The 15634-nt window shown below is 58.9% G+C and overlaps 1 protein-coding gene and 1 long non-coding RNA gene across 2 annotated transcripts; one reads left to right on the forward strand and one right to left on the reverse strand.

Moving 5' to 3' along the window:
- Positions 1–576: 576 nt before the first annotated feature.
- Positions 577–10969, reverse strand: ST6GALNAC2 (ST6 N-acetylgalactosaminide alpha-2,6-sialyltransferase 2). Its single transcript, XM_032129120.1, has 10 exons — positions 10594–10969; positions 5264–5356; positions 5087–5144; positions 4298–4472; positions 3382–3547; positions 3160–3298; positions 2891–2994; positions 2657–2740; positions 1973–2072; positions 577–1777 (listed from the first exon to the last, which is right to left on the reverse strand). Exons 1-10 carry the CDS (start codon positions 10716–10718, stop codon positions 1610–1612), a joined length of 1212 nt encoding a protein of 403 aa, XP_031985011.1. The 5' UTR covers positions 10719–10969; the 3' UTR covers positions 577–1609.
- Positions 10970–13178: 2209 nt separating this feature from the next.
- Positions 13179–14262, forward strand: LOC116453677. The gene is made up of 3 exons (XR_004243897.1): positions 13179–14113; positions 14171–14173; positions 14251–14262. It is a non-coding gene; the product is annotated as an uncharacterized LOC116453677 (long non-coding RNA).
- The last annotated feature ends 1372 nt before the right edge of the window (positions 14263–15634 follow it).

Consider the following 15634-nt stretch of genomic DNA (forward strand, 5'->3'; position numbering starts at 1 on the left):
GGCACCTGAGGCTTGGCCAGAGCTGCTTTGAGGAGGTTTCAGTGTCTTGGCCAGGGGCTGTGAGGATCAGGCTCATTCGTGTCACAAAAGGTTTTGCTGAGTGTTTGGAAACACAAAACAGGCCTGACAGGCTGCCGTGGTGCCAGTGTAAGGTGGCTCTGATGGGAACAAAGGTTAATTTGAGACGTGGGAACACAAGATGGGCCCCAAGCTAGAGATTACATCTGGAACAGGCTTGGAGCCTAACCTGCATCTGGGAACTGGCTGGAAGCAGCCTCCTGGGAGCTTCAGGGGGTTTGGAGGTTCCCTGGCTCAGGGCCCGGGTATCTTTTGCCATCTCTGTACACCAACCTTGTACAGCAAATGGCATTCCAAGCGGAAAAGGGCTGTGCTCAGAGCAAACACATCTCCCAGTCTCAGTCTCCATGATTTAAACCTGTTCCCATCCCCATCTGCCTCTGGAGCTGTTCCCCAGTTGAAGTCTCTACTCCCTGTTACTGCTCCTCTGCTGTGGGAGGTAAAAGGGGGGGGGGTGTCTCACCCCACCCAGTTCATCAAAACAACAGAAACAGGAGCTAAGGAAAACAATCATTCAACATTTATGTAATTACAGAAAGTGGGAAACTGTCTGGCATTACACTGCTCTGTCTCCACCCTCCAGCCCCACCAGCTGGAGAAGCCTCCCCAGGTGGGTCTCCCTGAGCAGTGCTGGTGTATGAGGGACAGCTGAAAGGTTCAGGACCCTCCTCTCCCTTGGGGTTTTGGGAAGGAAATTAAAAGAGTGACCATCATTTTGACCCACCTGGTGTGGGGCTGCCTCTCAGAGGGCACCACGGAGTCCCTGTGCAAGAAAAGCCTGACAAACGCAGTGCCACACACACATGGCTGAGGCCAGCATCGCCTCCGGGCTGCTCAGAGCCTGGACGTGTTCCTGGTGTCCTGGCTGAGCTGCTGTGACCCTCCTTGTGGCTGATGGCTTTTGAGCCCCTTCCTTGTCAGAAAACACCAGATCTCAAGAAGGGGACAGTGACAGGGCCCACTGTGTGTCTGTCCTGCTGTCTGTGCCACTGACCAGGGAGGCAAACAGATCCTTCTGGAAGGTGGCACACGTCCACACAGCTGGCTGGAGTTGGGACTTTCTGCAGTCTGGGAGGGAGTTGTTCTCCAAACGTGCCACCTCCTGCCACTTGGTCTCCAGTGCAAGGATTTATCCTGCCTGCTGTGGATCCACCACGAGCATTTAAGGTGAAGGGCATTTTCCATCATCCTCTTCCAGCATCATCCTGCCCCTCCTGTGCTCCACAGGGGCCACTACTGCCCCATAGCCACGTTCATGGGGCTGGCAGGGCACAGCCATGTGCTGTGGTGCTTCTGGGTGCCCCAAAGGCCACGTTCAATCACACTGATCCCTAAGGAAATGCAGCATTCCTCCACCAGCTTCAGCTTCCCCATTATCCTGACACCACTGCTGGCTGTGGTGCAGCAGGTCTGCTCCATGGGCTAGCTGGCCAGCTGGGAAGAGCCCTTGGGAGGGAGAAGGTGACCCTCAGGAAAAAGGAGAACAGCCACAAGAGTCCTTGGACTTGCCCCTGTGGGCGACCTCCCAGCCTCAGCGCTGGTAGAGGGTGATGATCCCTGCACGGTGCAGGCTCCTCCACAGCGCTGCCTCCAGCATCATGTCGTGGTTGGCATAAAACACCAGAGGTTTCTTCTCCACCTCGTAGTAGTGGTCTGAGAACTGCTCGTAGTTGGCTGTGATGAACCCGTAGGCACTGACCTGTGGGGAGGGAGGTGGGGCAGACAGAGGACAGGGTCAAGGCTTCACCTCGGGTGGTCCATCACCACCACCACCACCACTCCCTTCAGGGACAGGGGACACGTAGGACAGCCACCAGGACACACTGGAGCCACACAGCAGCCAAAGGGGGGATTTCCTTCTCCCCAGGAGGACAGTGGCCTCGTGGCCCCTTACCTGGTCGCAGGTGTGGAGCGCGGTGAGGAGCATGAGGGCACCGGTGCTGGGCATGTAGAGGGAGCCGTACTGGGTGTTCAGGAGCTCTGACCGCAGGAACCTGACGGTGACACGGCAGCTGTGGGGGCTCAGGGCTGGCACAGCCCTGCAGCCCCCAGACCCACACCCACCCTGCCCTCTCCAGTGGTGCCAGTGCCCAGTAAGGCAGCAGCACTGTGTGAAACACAGGGCTCAGGCGGGTTCTCTGACAGCTGCTCTAAGGTTGAGCTCATTTGCACAGAGATTAGTAAAAGGCACTTCTCTGCTGTTTGGAATCACCCCAAGCCAGGCACCTGCTTTCATAAAAGGCAGGAGAAGACCATCCCATTGGGCCCTACCTTTGCTCCTGTTAGACTGGGACAAAATGTAATTTGTTTTGGGGAACGGGAGTAAGGTGAGCACAGGCAGGTGTAGGAGGGGATGTGAGCTGTGCTGCAGTGAGCAGGAATGGCAGGGGGGAGATGCCTCTGCGTTGTGTGCAGACAGCAGGGCAGGGGTGGTTCCAGTGTCTGGGGGAGACTGGGACTGCACTTTGATGCTGGGCAGGTACTGGTCTGTACTGGAACGAGCAGAGGAGGGAGGCAGGCGGTCTGAGCCCAGCCCAGAGCAGAGCCAGACAGCAGCCCCAGTGCTCATCACCCTCACCTTGCTGTCAGGTACTGCAAGAAATCAGGATGCAGCAGCTTGAACTTCTCTGCAGATGTCTCCGGTCCAAAATACTTCTGTGGCCTGCAGCAGGGCAAGGAGAAGGGCAGAACTTTGTCATGGGAGTCCTGGAGCTCCTTGGGGTTTATCCCAGTAGGGACAAATGTGGGGTGAGGATGGGCGAGTGATGCCTGCACCACCAGGGCTGCTGGGGAATCTTGGGGAGCTACTCACTCATCCCCCTTGTCTGAGCCCTCGGGCACTGGGCTGCCCTGGATGGCTGATCTCAGCATGATGTAGTCACGGATGTCCGAGGGGACGAAGATGTACTTCAGGTCCTGCAGCAGGGACACAGACGTGGCACTTGCAGGAGGGTTTAAGGACACTGCCCACGCTTGCAGCTGAGGACTGAGGGCTCCCGAGAGGGGAAGAAGGTCTCAGAAGCAAGCCCAGCCTGAAGGGACAATTTGGATCAACTCCCCAAGAAGCCCTCAGGGTCTCACCTTGCCCTGGGGGATCTGAGTGAAGCCATACTCCTCGTAGGCAATGAGGGAGTTCTTCATGGTGTTCACCGTGAAGCCGTAGAAGGAGACCTTGGTGCCGACATCCTCCTCAAAGCCTTTGATCACGGCACCGTTGAGCCTGCAGGAAAAGCGGAGAACACGCGTCCAGGGCTGGCATCTCCCAGCACCCACGGCCCCATCCTGCCTGGGATTCATCCTCACCTGAAGACCAGGTCGTGGCTGTCGATGGCCTTGCCCTGCCGCGAGCCATTGAGGATGCCACCGTTGCCCACCACGGCACAGCGGACACAGCCCCCGGGGAAGGCGGCCCTGTTGAAGAGGTGCCGGTTGGCCGAGGTGTTGAGGAGCTGCAGGGTGCTGCCCACCACTGGAATGGAGTAGGATGTGGCCAGTCAGCGGGGAAAAGGTGTGTGTCAACCCCCGTGAGCACGGGCTACAGCACGCACAGAGCTGGCACAGCACAGCCAGGAGCAGCACATGAGGAAACTCACACCACCCCCGTGCAGGAAGAGAGGTCTGCAGGTGGGGTATGGGGACACTAGACAGTCCCTCCTCTTCCAGCTTGGTGCCACCTCCTCGTATCTCCCCCTGTTCCTAACCCTGCTCCAAACAGTGGCCACCCAAGGCTGCACAAGGCACAGGGATGTATCCGGACATCTCCAGCCCCAGCCCTGCAGATGCTGCTGCCTGTGGTGGCCGCGTCCCCTCCTGACAACGTCTTTTTGCAACAGCCACTGGTTCTCTCCTGCTCGCCGTTCCCAGCACATCCCAGCCCAGGGATTGAAGCCAGTGGCTGCCGAGGAGAACAGAGAGTGGGTTTGGGGTGGGAAGGGAAACAATCTCCGTGCACAACAATGGAGCGAGTTATCCGAGCTCCTCTGGCCCCAGTTAATAATCATGGACACACTGGAGCCTTTATTCAGGAAAATGTCACAAGATGCAGCAAGCGGTGTTTGCAAAGCCGCACCCTCCGCCCTTTGCCCCGGGAGGTGGGCTGGGGAGAAACCAACATCCCTGGCTCCTCTGCAGGGCTCCTCTGCCTGTCCCACATCTCCATTCCCTTCCGCTGGGCTCCCCAGTCCCCTCAAGCTGCCCCACATCCCAGCTGGGTCTGTACCTGCGAGGGACAAGCCTTGCCAGCCATAGGGGACGTGTCGTGCCTTCAGCCTTTTCCAGCTCTCCAGGGTGAAGTGCTGGTCCCACATCAGCACGGGGGTGTCGAAGTGGAAGATCTCCCGAAACGTGGGGTCTGCCTTTGCTCTGGCCATCACCGAGCGGAGGCAGGGGCTGGGCTGGGAGGGAGGAAGGAGGATCCCCATTCAATCTCCAGCCTGGGTCTGCCTTCCCTGTGACACCTCCACCCCTCAGTACGCACCAAGGGGAGAACAAACCCAGGGACAGAAATGCTCCCTGTCCATCACACGTTCTGCTGGGTCACCCAAGCAGGGCACTGCCTCACGCCTCGGCTTCGTGTGGCAAAACAGCCTTTGGCACCCAGCTCAGCGGGGCTGGGAGAACCAGGGCTTACAGAGTCACCTGAGAGTGTGAAAGGTTCAGCACCTTCAGGTGAGGGCACCCCGTTAAAGGGCTCTGCTCTATGAGAACAGACCAGTGACAGTCCCCCCACCAGGGCCTGGGTCCATCCCCACGAGTCTCCAGCCTGGACTGCTGGCCCAGGAGTCCCCAGGGTTTGGAGGGAGTGGGTGATGCTGGCTCCAGCCTCCACACTGGGCAATGGCAGCAGGGAGGCCTGGGGAGGATCACGTGTGGATGGGACAAGGTTGCTCCTCTGTAAACCCCTTCCAGAGGAAGCTGCTCCTCCTCAGCCTCCCCACACAGCTCTTCAACCAACAAAACCCAGCACAGACAGGCACCATGGACGTTACTGTGCTGTGCTAATGATTACCTGCTTTCTGCTGGGCTCCGGCTCCTCCAGCTCAGCAGAGGGCTTGAAGGAATTCCCACTGGGATGGGAGAAACATGTGGCAGAGTTAAAAATCCATTGCTTGGGCACTGGGGAACTGCACAGTGGGCAGGGAGCTCCCAGTTCCTGCCAGGATGGCTGAGCATCTTCCCTCCTTACCTGTCCAAGCTGCCTCCAGGAGCCCACCTGTGGCTGCCAGCTCCATGTGGTGTCCCTGAGGGAGCCAGGACCAGCGGTTCCGGCTGCAGCAAGCTGGGAGAAGACAAGTGAGGGCTCAGCTGAGGAGGTGACACTGAGCACTCCAATATCCCCCCACCTGTGAGAGCCACATGTCTCCCCTCCACTTCTGCCTGTGCCCACCCATCCCTCCAGTTGTCTCCCCTCCACTGCTGCCTGTGCCCACCCATCCCTATCTGCAAGTGGAGAGACGAGGCTTTGCAAAATGCAGGGTCTGTGCAGCCACCATCTCCTGGTGGGTCCCACCACCAGGACTCCCACAAACCAAAAACCACAGCCAGTCCAGTCTGCAGCCTGGGGGGAATCCTGCTGAGACCTCCGTGGCTCTTCCCACCATCCCTGAGTCCCAAGAGGACCAGACTGGAATAAACTGGACAGACCAGCAGGACACATTTAATTGTTATATTGGAGAAGCAATCAGCAACCGGGGTCTGGAGGCTCTCGGGGTGCATGGGACCCCCTCTGCCATGGGAGTGGCTGGGGCATGCCCTGATCCTTCATTAGTAGCAGGGGCTGCCCACCCTGAGCAATTTGGGGTGCCCTGAGCCCCACGGGGCCAGGCTGAGCTGACCCAGCCCCTGGGTGAGCACTGGGGCTGGGGGTGGGCAGGGTCGCAGCCTGGCAAGCAGGAGTGGGAGCCCACAGGAGGGGAACAGGCTCCCATTCATCCCCACACAGAAAGGCCCTTCAGAGCCCCCCGGCCAGCCCAGGAGGCAGGTGCTGCGGCCAGAAGGGGGGTATTGTGGAGGAACAAGGGCTCCTTGTTACGGGATCTCTGCCTGGGAGCCTGGGGACAGGTAGAGGCAGGTGGGGAGCGGAGCTTCACCCCCTCCCCCCCTGGCACAACACTGCCTGGCACAGGGGCACAGCAGGCATTGGGTTTCTGTCCCTGCCACAGCCCCTGTCAACAACAGCAGCGCCCACAGCCCTGCCAAGGAGTGGATCCAAACCCGTTTGCCACCCAAATCCTGCTCCGTGCCACTCTGGGGGCATGGCATGACATGGGGGGACAGCCCAGTGCCCTGCCTGGGGTCTGGCACTGGGAGCTGGAGCATCTCCCCAGGGGTGAATGGAAAGGCAGTGTCAAGCAGGTTTTAGTCCCAGCACCTTCCTTGCATCATCTCAGTGCTGCCAGCTTTGGGCAGGGGATGCTGAGGGTGCAGGAGGCTGAGCCCCAGCAGCAGAGCAGGGCAGCTTGTAAATCAAGCCTGTGTGTCTTGCCTTGGTGTCCCATGGGAAGTCAGGTTCCCAGCAGGAGCAGAGTCCTGGAAAGCCCCCACCACTCCAAACACAAGGCTACAGCCCAGGGGTCAGCACAGCGTGGCCCCCACCAGCTCATCCCTGAGGCTTATCCTGGGATCGTCTGAGCAAGCAGAGAGAGGAGGGAGGAAAAATCCCCAGGAGGGTCCATCAAGATGCAACTGAGCCATCCCAGAGAGATGCAGAGCTGCATCTTTCTGCAGGGCCTTTCTGTTATCCCTGAGAGCATCCAACTAATCCCAGCCAGAGCAAACCTGCCTATTGCCTTGGCTTGCAGGGAGCAGGGCCTGCACACAGCAAGGGCAAGGCCATCCAAGGCTGTACCAGACTACACTGGAAGCTGCTCTTTCAGCCCAGGCACTGACAGCATACCCTCCAGAGCAAAGCTCTCCCACACAGGTGTCCCACAGCTCTGGACACTGAGTGGGCTCAGCCCTGGGGAGCTGCCCTGGGGTGCAAGGAGCTCACCCCAGGGAGCTGCCCAGCCCCACGTGCTGCCTCCATCTCACAGTGCTGCCTCCATCTCACAGTGCAGCTGATCCCCAGCTCATGTGCCTCAACAGAAGAGCTTGTCAACACCTCCACCACCCAACCCACCAACAGACCAGCGACTGGGGAAACCTCCCTGCTCCAAGCCCAGAGCTGGCTCCTGCAAAGCACTGAAGTCCCTACGTGCAAAGCCCCTGGGTTGGTCATCCACCCCTTTTCTGGCCACCGAGGTGCAGCCCCCCTGAGGCTGTTACCCTCACCCACCACAGCCAAGCTTGAGCTGCATCCAAGCAGCCTCTCCCAGCCCCACCACCTCCCCAGCCCCAGCTGCACATCTCTGCCCACCCAGCCCCTCCCCAGCTCTCCAAGCTCTCCTGCTCTTATTTCTTCCCTTCCCCTTCCCTGCCTCATTCTAGTGCCTGCAGCACAAGGCAAAGCCCTGGGCACTGGCAGTGGGAGGGTGCTGTGCTACTTCCTGGGCTGCCAGGGATGCTGTGGGAGCCCCAGGGGGTTCACCCTGGCTGTGCCCAGGATGGAAGGAGGTGGGCACAGGCAGCCTGGTAGGTTGGCTCCTGCGGACCTTCCATGGGCACTGGGCCCCACCTCCACCCATGGCCGGACACAGTGGGTGGCACCTGCTCATCGTTTCTTCCAGGACTTGTGCAGAACTGATAAATCAGTGCCAGCACCTCCCTGCACTTCCTTGCCAGCTGTGGGTGCTGGAGCCAGCTCCTCAGCACCGCTGCTGCCCAAACCCTGCCGGGAAGGGCGTGGGGCAGCCGGTCCCCCACCAGACAGCGGCTCGGCGGCATGATGGGGAGCCAAGCGCTTTGACGTCACCTGCCAGGATGTGGTGAAGCGCCTCGTGCTGCTTGGTTGACTCAGAAGATGACGACCCTGCCCAGGACCAACCGATGCACAATGGGGCTGCAGGAAGGAGTGGCTGAGGCTGCCCGGGCACTGGCGGTGGCAGCAGAGCCAGCCAAGCCTGGGTGCACTCCCTCACCACCGGGACATTCACAAATATGACGTTTCTGGTCCATGGCCATCCCTCATTTCCGGAAGATAACGCTGTGTGTGAGTGTTGTGAGCACACACTCTGGCCTTATCTTCAGCAAATACTCCCAGGGCCACACAGAGATGTTTGAGGGAACTCAAACAGCAACAAGAACCCGCTCTTGCTCCACCTCACCATGAAGGGCTGAGCTCCGGAAGCATCTTTCCCTGGTGCAGAGCCAGAGTGGCACAGCGAGGCTGGGCAGAGCTCCTTGCTCATCCCATCTGCCCTAACAATAAAGCCACAAGCAGAGCCAGCAGCTCACCAGTGGGGTTTGGAAGAGATGGATGGGAAGGGAGTGGGAGAGGGCTGTGCTCAGCTGAACCCCAGGGTCTCCAGGGATTTGGCTCCCTCCATCCCAGCTCTGCAGGGACCAGGGCATTTTGCCCATTTCCATAGGGCCACCAGCTTTGTGAGGAGCTGGAGGGGGACTCGGCGTTGCTGTGGGGAGCTGGTCCTGGGTTAAGGTTGCAGGCATCCATCAGGGGATCAGCTTCCTCCTGATCCCCTTCGTCCCCCTGTACCTCTGCATGGAGACACTGCTCACACAAACCTTCTGCTGAAACTGAGTCACCTGCACCCACAGGTGAGGACCCTGACCCTCCTGTCCCCACTGGAGAGTGGGAAGGGAGTGCTCTGTGATGGCACCTCAGCCGTGTGAAATGCCAGCCAGCCCAGTTCCAGCTCCAGACTCAGCCCCACACCCAGGCAGGGCAGCACCAACTCCTCCAGGGACACAGCTCTGTCTGGACGAGCAGCACTCACGGGGTGCCACGTTTGTAAACACAGGGAATCGAAGCCAACAGGCCACACTCTGGCTTGGGCTTAGCTTTAGGCGTTGAGTTAAAACCAAGAGGAGGGTCCAGGAGAGCTTTGAAGCACAGGTCAGCTCTGTGTTAACCTCACTCTGGGCCTCTCTCTGGAGCTGGACAAGCTGACCCTTGGTCCCATCAAGGGGCTGTAGCCTGGGTTGACTTTCATGGAAGGTGACCTGGGGCTGCGGCAGGTCTGGGCAGAGTTAGCCTGACATGTGGTGGGGGAACCTGCTCCCTGCTTCTATCCCATGGGTTTCCTCCACACCCTGCTCTCGGCTGGGTCATAGACCCTGTGCCTGGACAGGAATGGAAACCAGCCGCGGCTGGTTTCCATTCCCAGCTGCAGCGTGGTCCTCGGACACGTTCTGCTGCCCTCCTGGGCCCCAGTTTCCCCTCTCGTGGACATCAAGCTGCTCTACACCGCAGCCGTGACTGCCCCGGGCAGCTCCCGGTAACGCCGCCGCTGGCACCGCTGAGCACCGGGCACGGCGAGAGTGGAAAGAGCCGACAGCCAGCCCGGGCTGCTGCAGATACTCGTGATCCACCAGCCCAGCAGCAGAGGGGACCTCTGCCTTGGGATCGGCCAAGGAGAGCTCCCAGCTAGGGAAGGGAGAAGGTCTGAACCCCAGGGCAGCCCAGCCGGCTGCATCCCCAGCAAATCCCGCTGCAAATCTCACCCTGCCCAGGACCGGCTCCGGTCCCCACAGCATACCTCACTCCCGGGCAGCGCCCGGGCAGCTGGGCTCCGTCACACCGATGGCACCCAAAGGCACCCGGGAGGAGGTGAGGGACACACACAGCGCTCTCCTGGCCCATCACCTGATGCTCATAGGGGTCAGGGCAGCTGGTCCCGCAGCCCAAGCGCTGTGCCGGCTCCTTCCCCCGCCCGCTCATCCGCACTCCGCAGGGATCCCCGGGGCACCCCAGCACCCCCTCCCGCTTGGCACGGGGGAGGCTCAGGAAGGTGCCTCGGGAGGATGCAGGGAAGGCAGACGAAGGGGGAGTTGCAAATTGCTGGAGTTTGGAAAACGCTGCAGCCCTGAGTTCGCGAGCGGCGGGGGCAGCCCGGGGGATCCAGGAGGGCAGCCCGGGGGATCCAGGAGGGCAGCCCGGGGGATCCGGGACTGGGGCAGCCGTGCCCTGCCCCTGCAAGGGGGGGGGGTCGGTGCAGCTCCATGGGGGCCAAACCTCCCCCGGGACAATCAGCCGGCTCCGATCCTGCACCAGCCCGGCGGAACACGCGGCGGCTCTGGCCGGCAGCTGAAGCGGGTTTGATCCTCACCCTCAGCCGTCCCTTGACTCAGCAATGGTTTCTTCGCATTGTGATGGGCTGAACCCACGCGGGGACCCCTGGAGACCCCTCCATGGCCTCGGGGTCCCGCTGTGGGCAGCCCTGGGCTCGGCTGGTGGCCGTGGGCAGGAGCCGGTGCCCAGGACTCAGAGCGGGGGCAGAGCCTGCTTCCAGCACATTTTCCAAACCAGCCCACGGCCGGGGGCAGAGCTGGGATCACCTGCGCTAAGGGGCCCACACCGGCACCCCGATTCTCCGCCTCCATCCCAGCGCACGGTACCTCATGCTGGATTTACAGATCCCTGCCTCCCACCCCTCTCCAATCCCCGTCCCCCCTTACCTGGCTATGATCCTCTGGCTGGTGGGCGCCTCCACCGTAGCGTAGTAGTGACTGTAGAGGAGCAGGGAGGATGTTAAACCTGCCAGGAGCAAAAGGCAGAGCCTTTTCCAGCGCGGGGACCCCATCCCGGGTAATTCAACCACTGGAGCCGCGCAGGCGAGCGGGAGCGTGGCAGCCGGCCCCGGGCACACAAACTTCCCGGCCCCTCTCCTTTCCCAGCCCCGTAGGCGCGGACACCGCTGTGGACTGGCTCCGTCCTGCCCCGGGTGCCCAGCTGCACTTCGGAGCAGGCTGGGATATTCCTCCGGAGCGGTGGGAGGGAGGGTGTGAGCCGGAGGGAGGAGGCACCAGGCTGACTGGTTCAGACTTGCTGAGAAAAAAAGCACTTTTGAGCTGCTTTTTCTCCGAGCTGGGGATTAAACATTTACCCAGACCAGAAGAGAAGTGAGATTTTCTTTTTTTCTTTTTTTTTTTTTTTTGCCTCCTCCACCCACCCACAGCTCACAAACAGGGCTCCCCTTTCTGTAACTTTCTTGTCCGACTCAAAGACATGCGATCACCGCCGGCTGCACCCACACGGACACCCGGCGGCCCCGCGGTATCACCTCCGAGCGTGTCCGCGGGCGCCTGCGGCTATTTTATGCGTGTCAGAAACTGCAGGCTCTGAAGTCGAGACGGACCTTGGGGTGCCCGATAGCAGCACCGTGTCACGTACCCGCAGCCACCCGGTGAACCCTCCAGGAGGGCGCAAATGTGGGGGAGAAGGGGACAAGGGGGGACACCGGTGGGGTGCTGCCACTGAGGAGGAGGGGGGACATGGCTGGGGTGCTGCCCCCGGGTCCCCGGCCACGTTCTGGCTGAATGGATCGCGTGCATTTGCGGCTAACCAAACCTTTCGGGGCTTTGTGGCAAGCTCGACAAAGAGTTTGGGTTGGAGGAAAGGGGAAACGGGTTTGGGGGGAAATTTGTATGAATTATTTTGGTATTTTCAGAGAGGATGTGCTCCAGTTTCTTTTTTGAAAGAATATCTTGGTGTTATTTTGGTTCAACTCTGAAAGAACCAGCCTGTGAACTAAAGGATATGCATACCAAAATGTTTGTTGCAGCGGGGGAAGGGACTCGGCAAGCAAACAAGCCTTTTCAGTTGAACTGTAGGGATTTTGGGGGGGGTGGACTTTTAGGAAGTGACCAGACTCGGGGAGCAGCACGGTGGTGAGCCCTGCTCCATCCAAACCCTGTGCCCATGGCTCCCTGAGCACTCGTGTTGATCCAGGCTGTCACCCACCTCCAGCCCCTCCACAAATTCCCTCCTTCATTATTCAGCCCCAAAACCTGAGGCCAAACCTCCGTCCCTGTTCCTAAGTCCCACTGAGCACCCTCAGGCCAGTGCACTCACTGTGGCTGCATTTTCTCCAACACTCCTTTATCCCCTCAGATCCAACCACTCTCCGCTTCCTTTCCAGCCTGCCCAGACAGGTTCAAAGGAAGATAAAAGCCAAACACATTTTAACAGGAGTTTGCTTCAATCTCCACTTGCTTCCACTACTACAGACCCTCCATTGCCAGCCCTGGTCCTCTGGGAATTTTGGCTGTGTGGGGATGGCACCGAATTGGCATCCACAATGTGCCCAGGCTGCGGTGTGAACACGGGAGCAGCTCTGTGCCTGAGGCTGGCAATGGTGTCAGCGCTGGCCTTGTCCCACTGGGAGAGTGGGCACTGGACCTGGGACACCACAAAGGGATAGTGGCCAGGCTGATTTTAAAGAAAACTTGCAGACAACCCTCCCTGGGAGCTGTAGCAGGAATGGGCATGGGCTGTCTCAGGGAAGGAAAGAGCAGGCAAGGAGCTGGAAGGACAGGACAGATCATCACCATTTGGACACACAGGGAGGAAATCAAGCTTAATGCCCAGCTGCAGCTAAAGCTGAGAAAGGACGAGCAGGAAGAGGGGGTCACACGTACCCCAGAGCAAAAGGCAGCTCAGAGAAATGGGGGTGCATCGAGGCAGGGATTTGATGCTTTTTGCCTCTGTCACTAAAAGCTGCTCCCAGCCCTCAGGGGTACAGGCATTTTCTGGAAGACTCAGAGCCAGCAGAGTGTGGTTAAGAGTCTGGGGTCCTGCTCAGAGGTCCCCCAGCCTGGAGCTGTCCTGACCCGATGTGACTCAGGGTCTGCCTTGTTGGCTCTGACCCGCTGGATGTGCTCCCTGCGATCCGGTGCCTTGGCTCACGTGCTCTTGACTCTGGCCCTTCGTTAACCACAGCTAATTATTACCAACTGCTCAAGTAAGTCACAAGGGACATAGCAAGGCTTGGCTGCAGATGGATGACCAATGGTCCAGAGGAAGTGACTGGGGAAAGTCAGGAATTTGCCATTTGGAAACATTTACGGCCCAATCATGCAAATGCTGGTGGAGTGGCAGCTTCAGGGGCTGGAGGAGCTGGTTTCTTCACATCCCTCTGTTTCCATGATATATGGTTTTCTACTGTTGGTTTTATTTTCAGCGGGGTGAAAATGAGATGCACAGTTCTTCATCTGCTCCACTTGTTTTGTGCTACAATGCATTTTGGACTATGCCCCAAAATTAAGTGGTGCTTAATTTAGAAGTTAAATAAGTGTGAAAAACCTTTTAGGATGGTAGTTGCCAAATAAAGATTAGGAAAAGAACATAAAAGAAATTACAATGGAAACCAGCAAGTATCATTTTTAGCCTGGGCTTTTTATTCCAGTGATTGCTTCTTGGAAACAGAACCCAATCCCTACCCATGGCTAGAGAGCACAAGAGGAAAATAAACACATTTTGCACCAGCTGGCTGCCAGCCACAGGTTGGTGGAGGAAAATCTCATGGTCTTTGCCATGATGAACTGTGCAGGTGGGAGAATGAGATCTCCAAAAACCTCCTGGAGGATTTATATATCCGAATTCATTCAGTATAGGTCAGAGGTACATTTAAGAAAGTGCCAAAAATCTGCTCATAGAGCAGGTCCCCGAAACGCAGAGCCTGGCCGCCGGAGCAGGTGGTTGTGTCACCCCCAGAGAGCGCGGGGCCATATGGCTGCCTGCGGAGGCACGGCCGTGGCAGCATGAAAAATTCATCAGCAGATGTCCCGGGAGGCTGAGGCACGGCCCCTGCCCGGTGGGGCGGGGAGGGCAGCAGGAGCAGCTCGGCCGCAGCTCCTCTCGCCAGGCTCCCTGCCCGGGGAAAAGGAGTCGGGCAAAGCGCCCGCTGAGGATGCTCCCTGACACTCCATGCTTGGATTTGTGGGTGTTGCTACAACCTAAGTCAGGAGAAGTGACCACACGGAGGATGCCTGGAGATGGGGGTGACAGCAAGGTGGTGGCTGCGCTTGGCTGCGGGACCTGAGACGCTCAGGGCAGTGCTCTGCCCTTCTGCCCACACCCCCATGCTGCAGGTGGGAAAAGGGGCTCAGGGGTGCAGCAAAACTGCTCAGAGAAGGACAACGAAGGTGGTGAAGGGTGTGGACACAAATCCTATGAGGAGAGGCTGAGGGAGCTGGAGTTAATAGGCCTGGAGAAGAGGAGGCCTTACCACTCTCTACCTCCTCCTGACAGGAGGGTGTAGCCAGGTGAGGGCTGGCCTCTTCTCCCTGGCAACCAGTGATAGGATGAGAGGACATGGTCCTGTGCTAGGGGAGGTTTAGGTTGGACATTAGGAGGAATTTCTTCACAGAAAGGGTTGTCAGGCATTGGAATGGGCTGCCCAGGAAGGTGGTGGAGTCACTGTCCCTGAAAGTGTTTAAGGAAAGACTGGATGTGGCACTCAGTGCCATGGTCTAGTTGACAAGGGGGTGTTCAAAGATTGGAATCCATGATCTCAGAAGCCTTTTTCAACCAAATTGGTTCTGTGACTCTGTGATCTCTGTGCCAGTGTGGCAGGATGTGGCCCATCAGGGAAACACACCCTGTAGTCCCCTCCTGATTCCCCCCAAAGCAGGAAGGTTGCTGGGAGAAGCCATAGGCTGAGGTGGCAGGTCGGGACCTCAGGAGCAGTGGCAGGACGTGGCTTAGGCTGGCTCATGTTGGCTTGCTCCCCGTGGCCCTGCTGGTCCAGCCCAGCTCTTATCGCAGGTGCCTGCACATGGCAGAGCCCTTGGCCCATGGACCGCTGACCAGGGCCCAGATAAGCCAAACACACAGTTCAAAGGCCATCCCCTCTCCACGGGCATGAGGCAACCTGGGAGGCGCTGAGCTATGCCCTGAAGGGGTGCAGAGCTAGGAAACACCTCTGAGAAATTAGGGTGACAATGCAAACTGCTGCCTTCCCCCTTCTTGCCAGCTCTGGACCAAGCAGAGCAGATGTGGGCTGATCCCCCAGTCCCAGAGGTCTGCTCAAAGCCACATGTCCCTGGGGTCAGGCCAGGCTCTGTCCCCAAAGCTGGGGGGAGGGGACACCATGTTTGAGTGTGGGTGGGTGACCCAGCCCCTTGTCCACCCACCTGTGTGGTCCTATCTGACACTGCATGGCTGCCATGGGGGGGATAGAGGGAGTCTTGGCACATCCCCAGGACTCAGAAAGTGTCTTCCCAGAATTTACCAGCCCAAGGGCTGACCAGGCCAAGCTGGGAAAGCCCTGCAGCACCCAAGGTCCTGTTGCTCAGCCTTGCAGAGGAGCCCTGCTGCACCCCCTGGAGCTGTTTACCTGCAGGTCCCTGCTCCAGCCCCTGGAGCTGAGGGCTCCTGGCAGCTCAGCTGGTGCTTTTTGCACAACAAAGCCATGGGCTGCTCCTTTATCTTGTTCTCCCTCCCCTATTATCAATAGTTTTTCTGGTCCAACTGGATTTACCTGCTACCACATCCCCAGGAAAGAGAGAAGGTCCACACAGCGGAGAACCTCTCACCCTCTGCCCCCAAGGCCTGCTCCAAACCTCTCAGCAACTGAGGAACATAAACAGCACCTGCTAAGTCCCCAGCACAGAGCTTTTTGTGCTGACCTGGAGCAGGCACATACCTCTGCCACACTCCCACAGCATCCAGCCAGCCACAGAAGCTCGAGAGTAACATATCCAGAGGGAGCACCTC

The sequence above is a fragment of the Corvus moneduloides genome, chromosome 19, assembly GCF_009650955.1.
Source record: "Corvus moneduloides isolate bCorMon1 chromosome 19, bCorMon1.pri, whole genome shotgun sequence".
Lineage (NCBI taxonomy): Eukaryota > Metazoa > Chordata > Aves > Passeriformes > Corvidae > Corvus > Corvus moneduloides.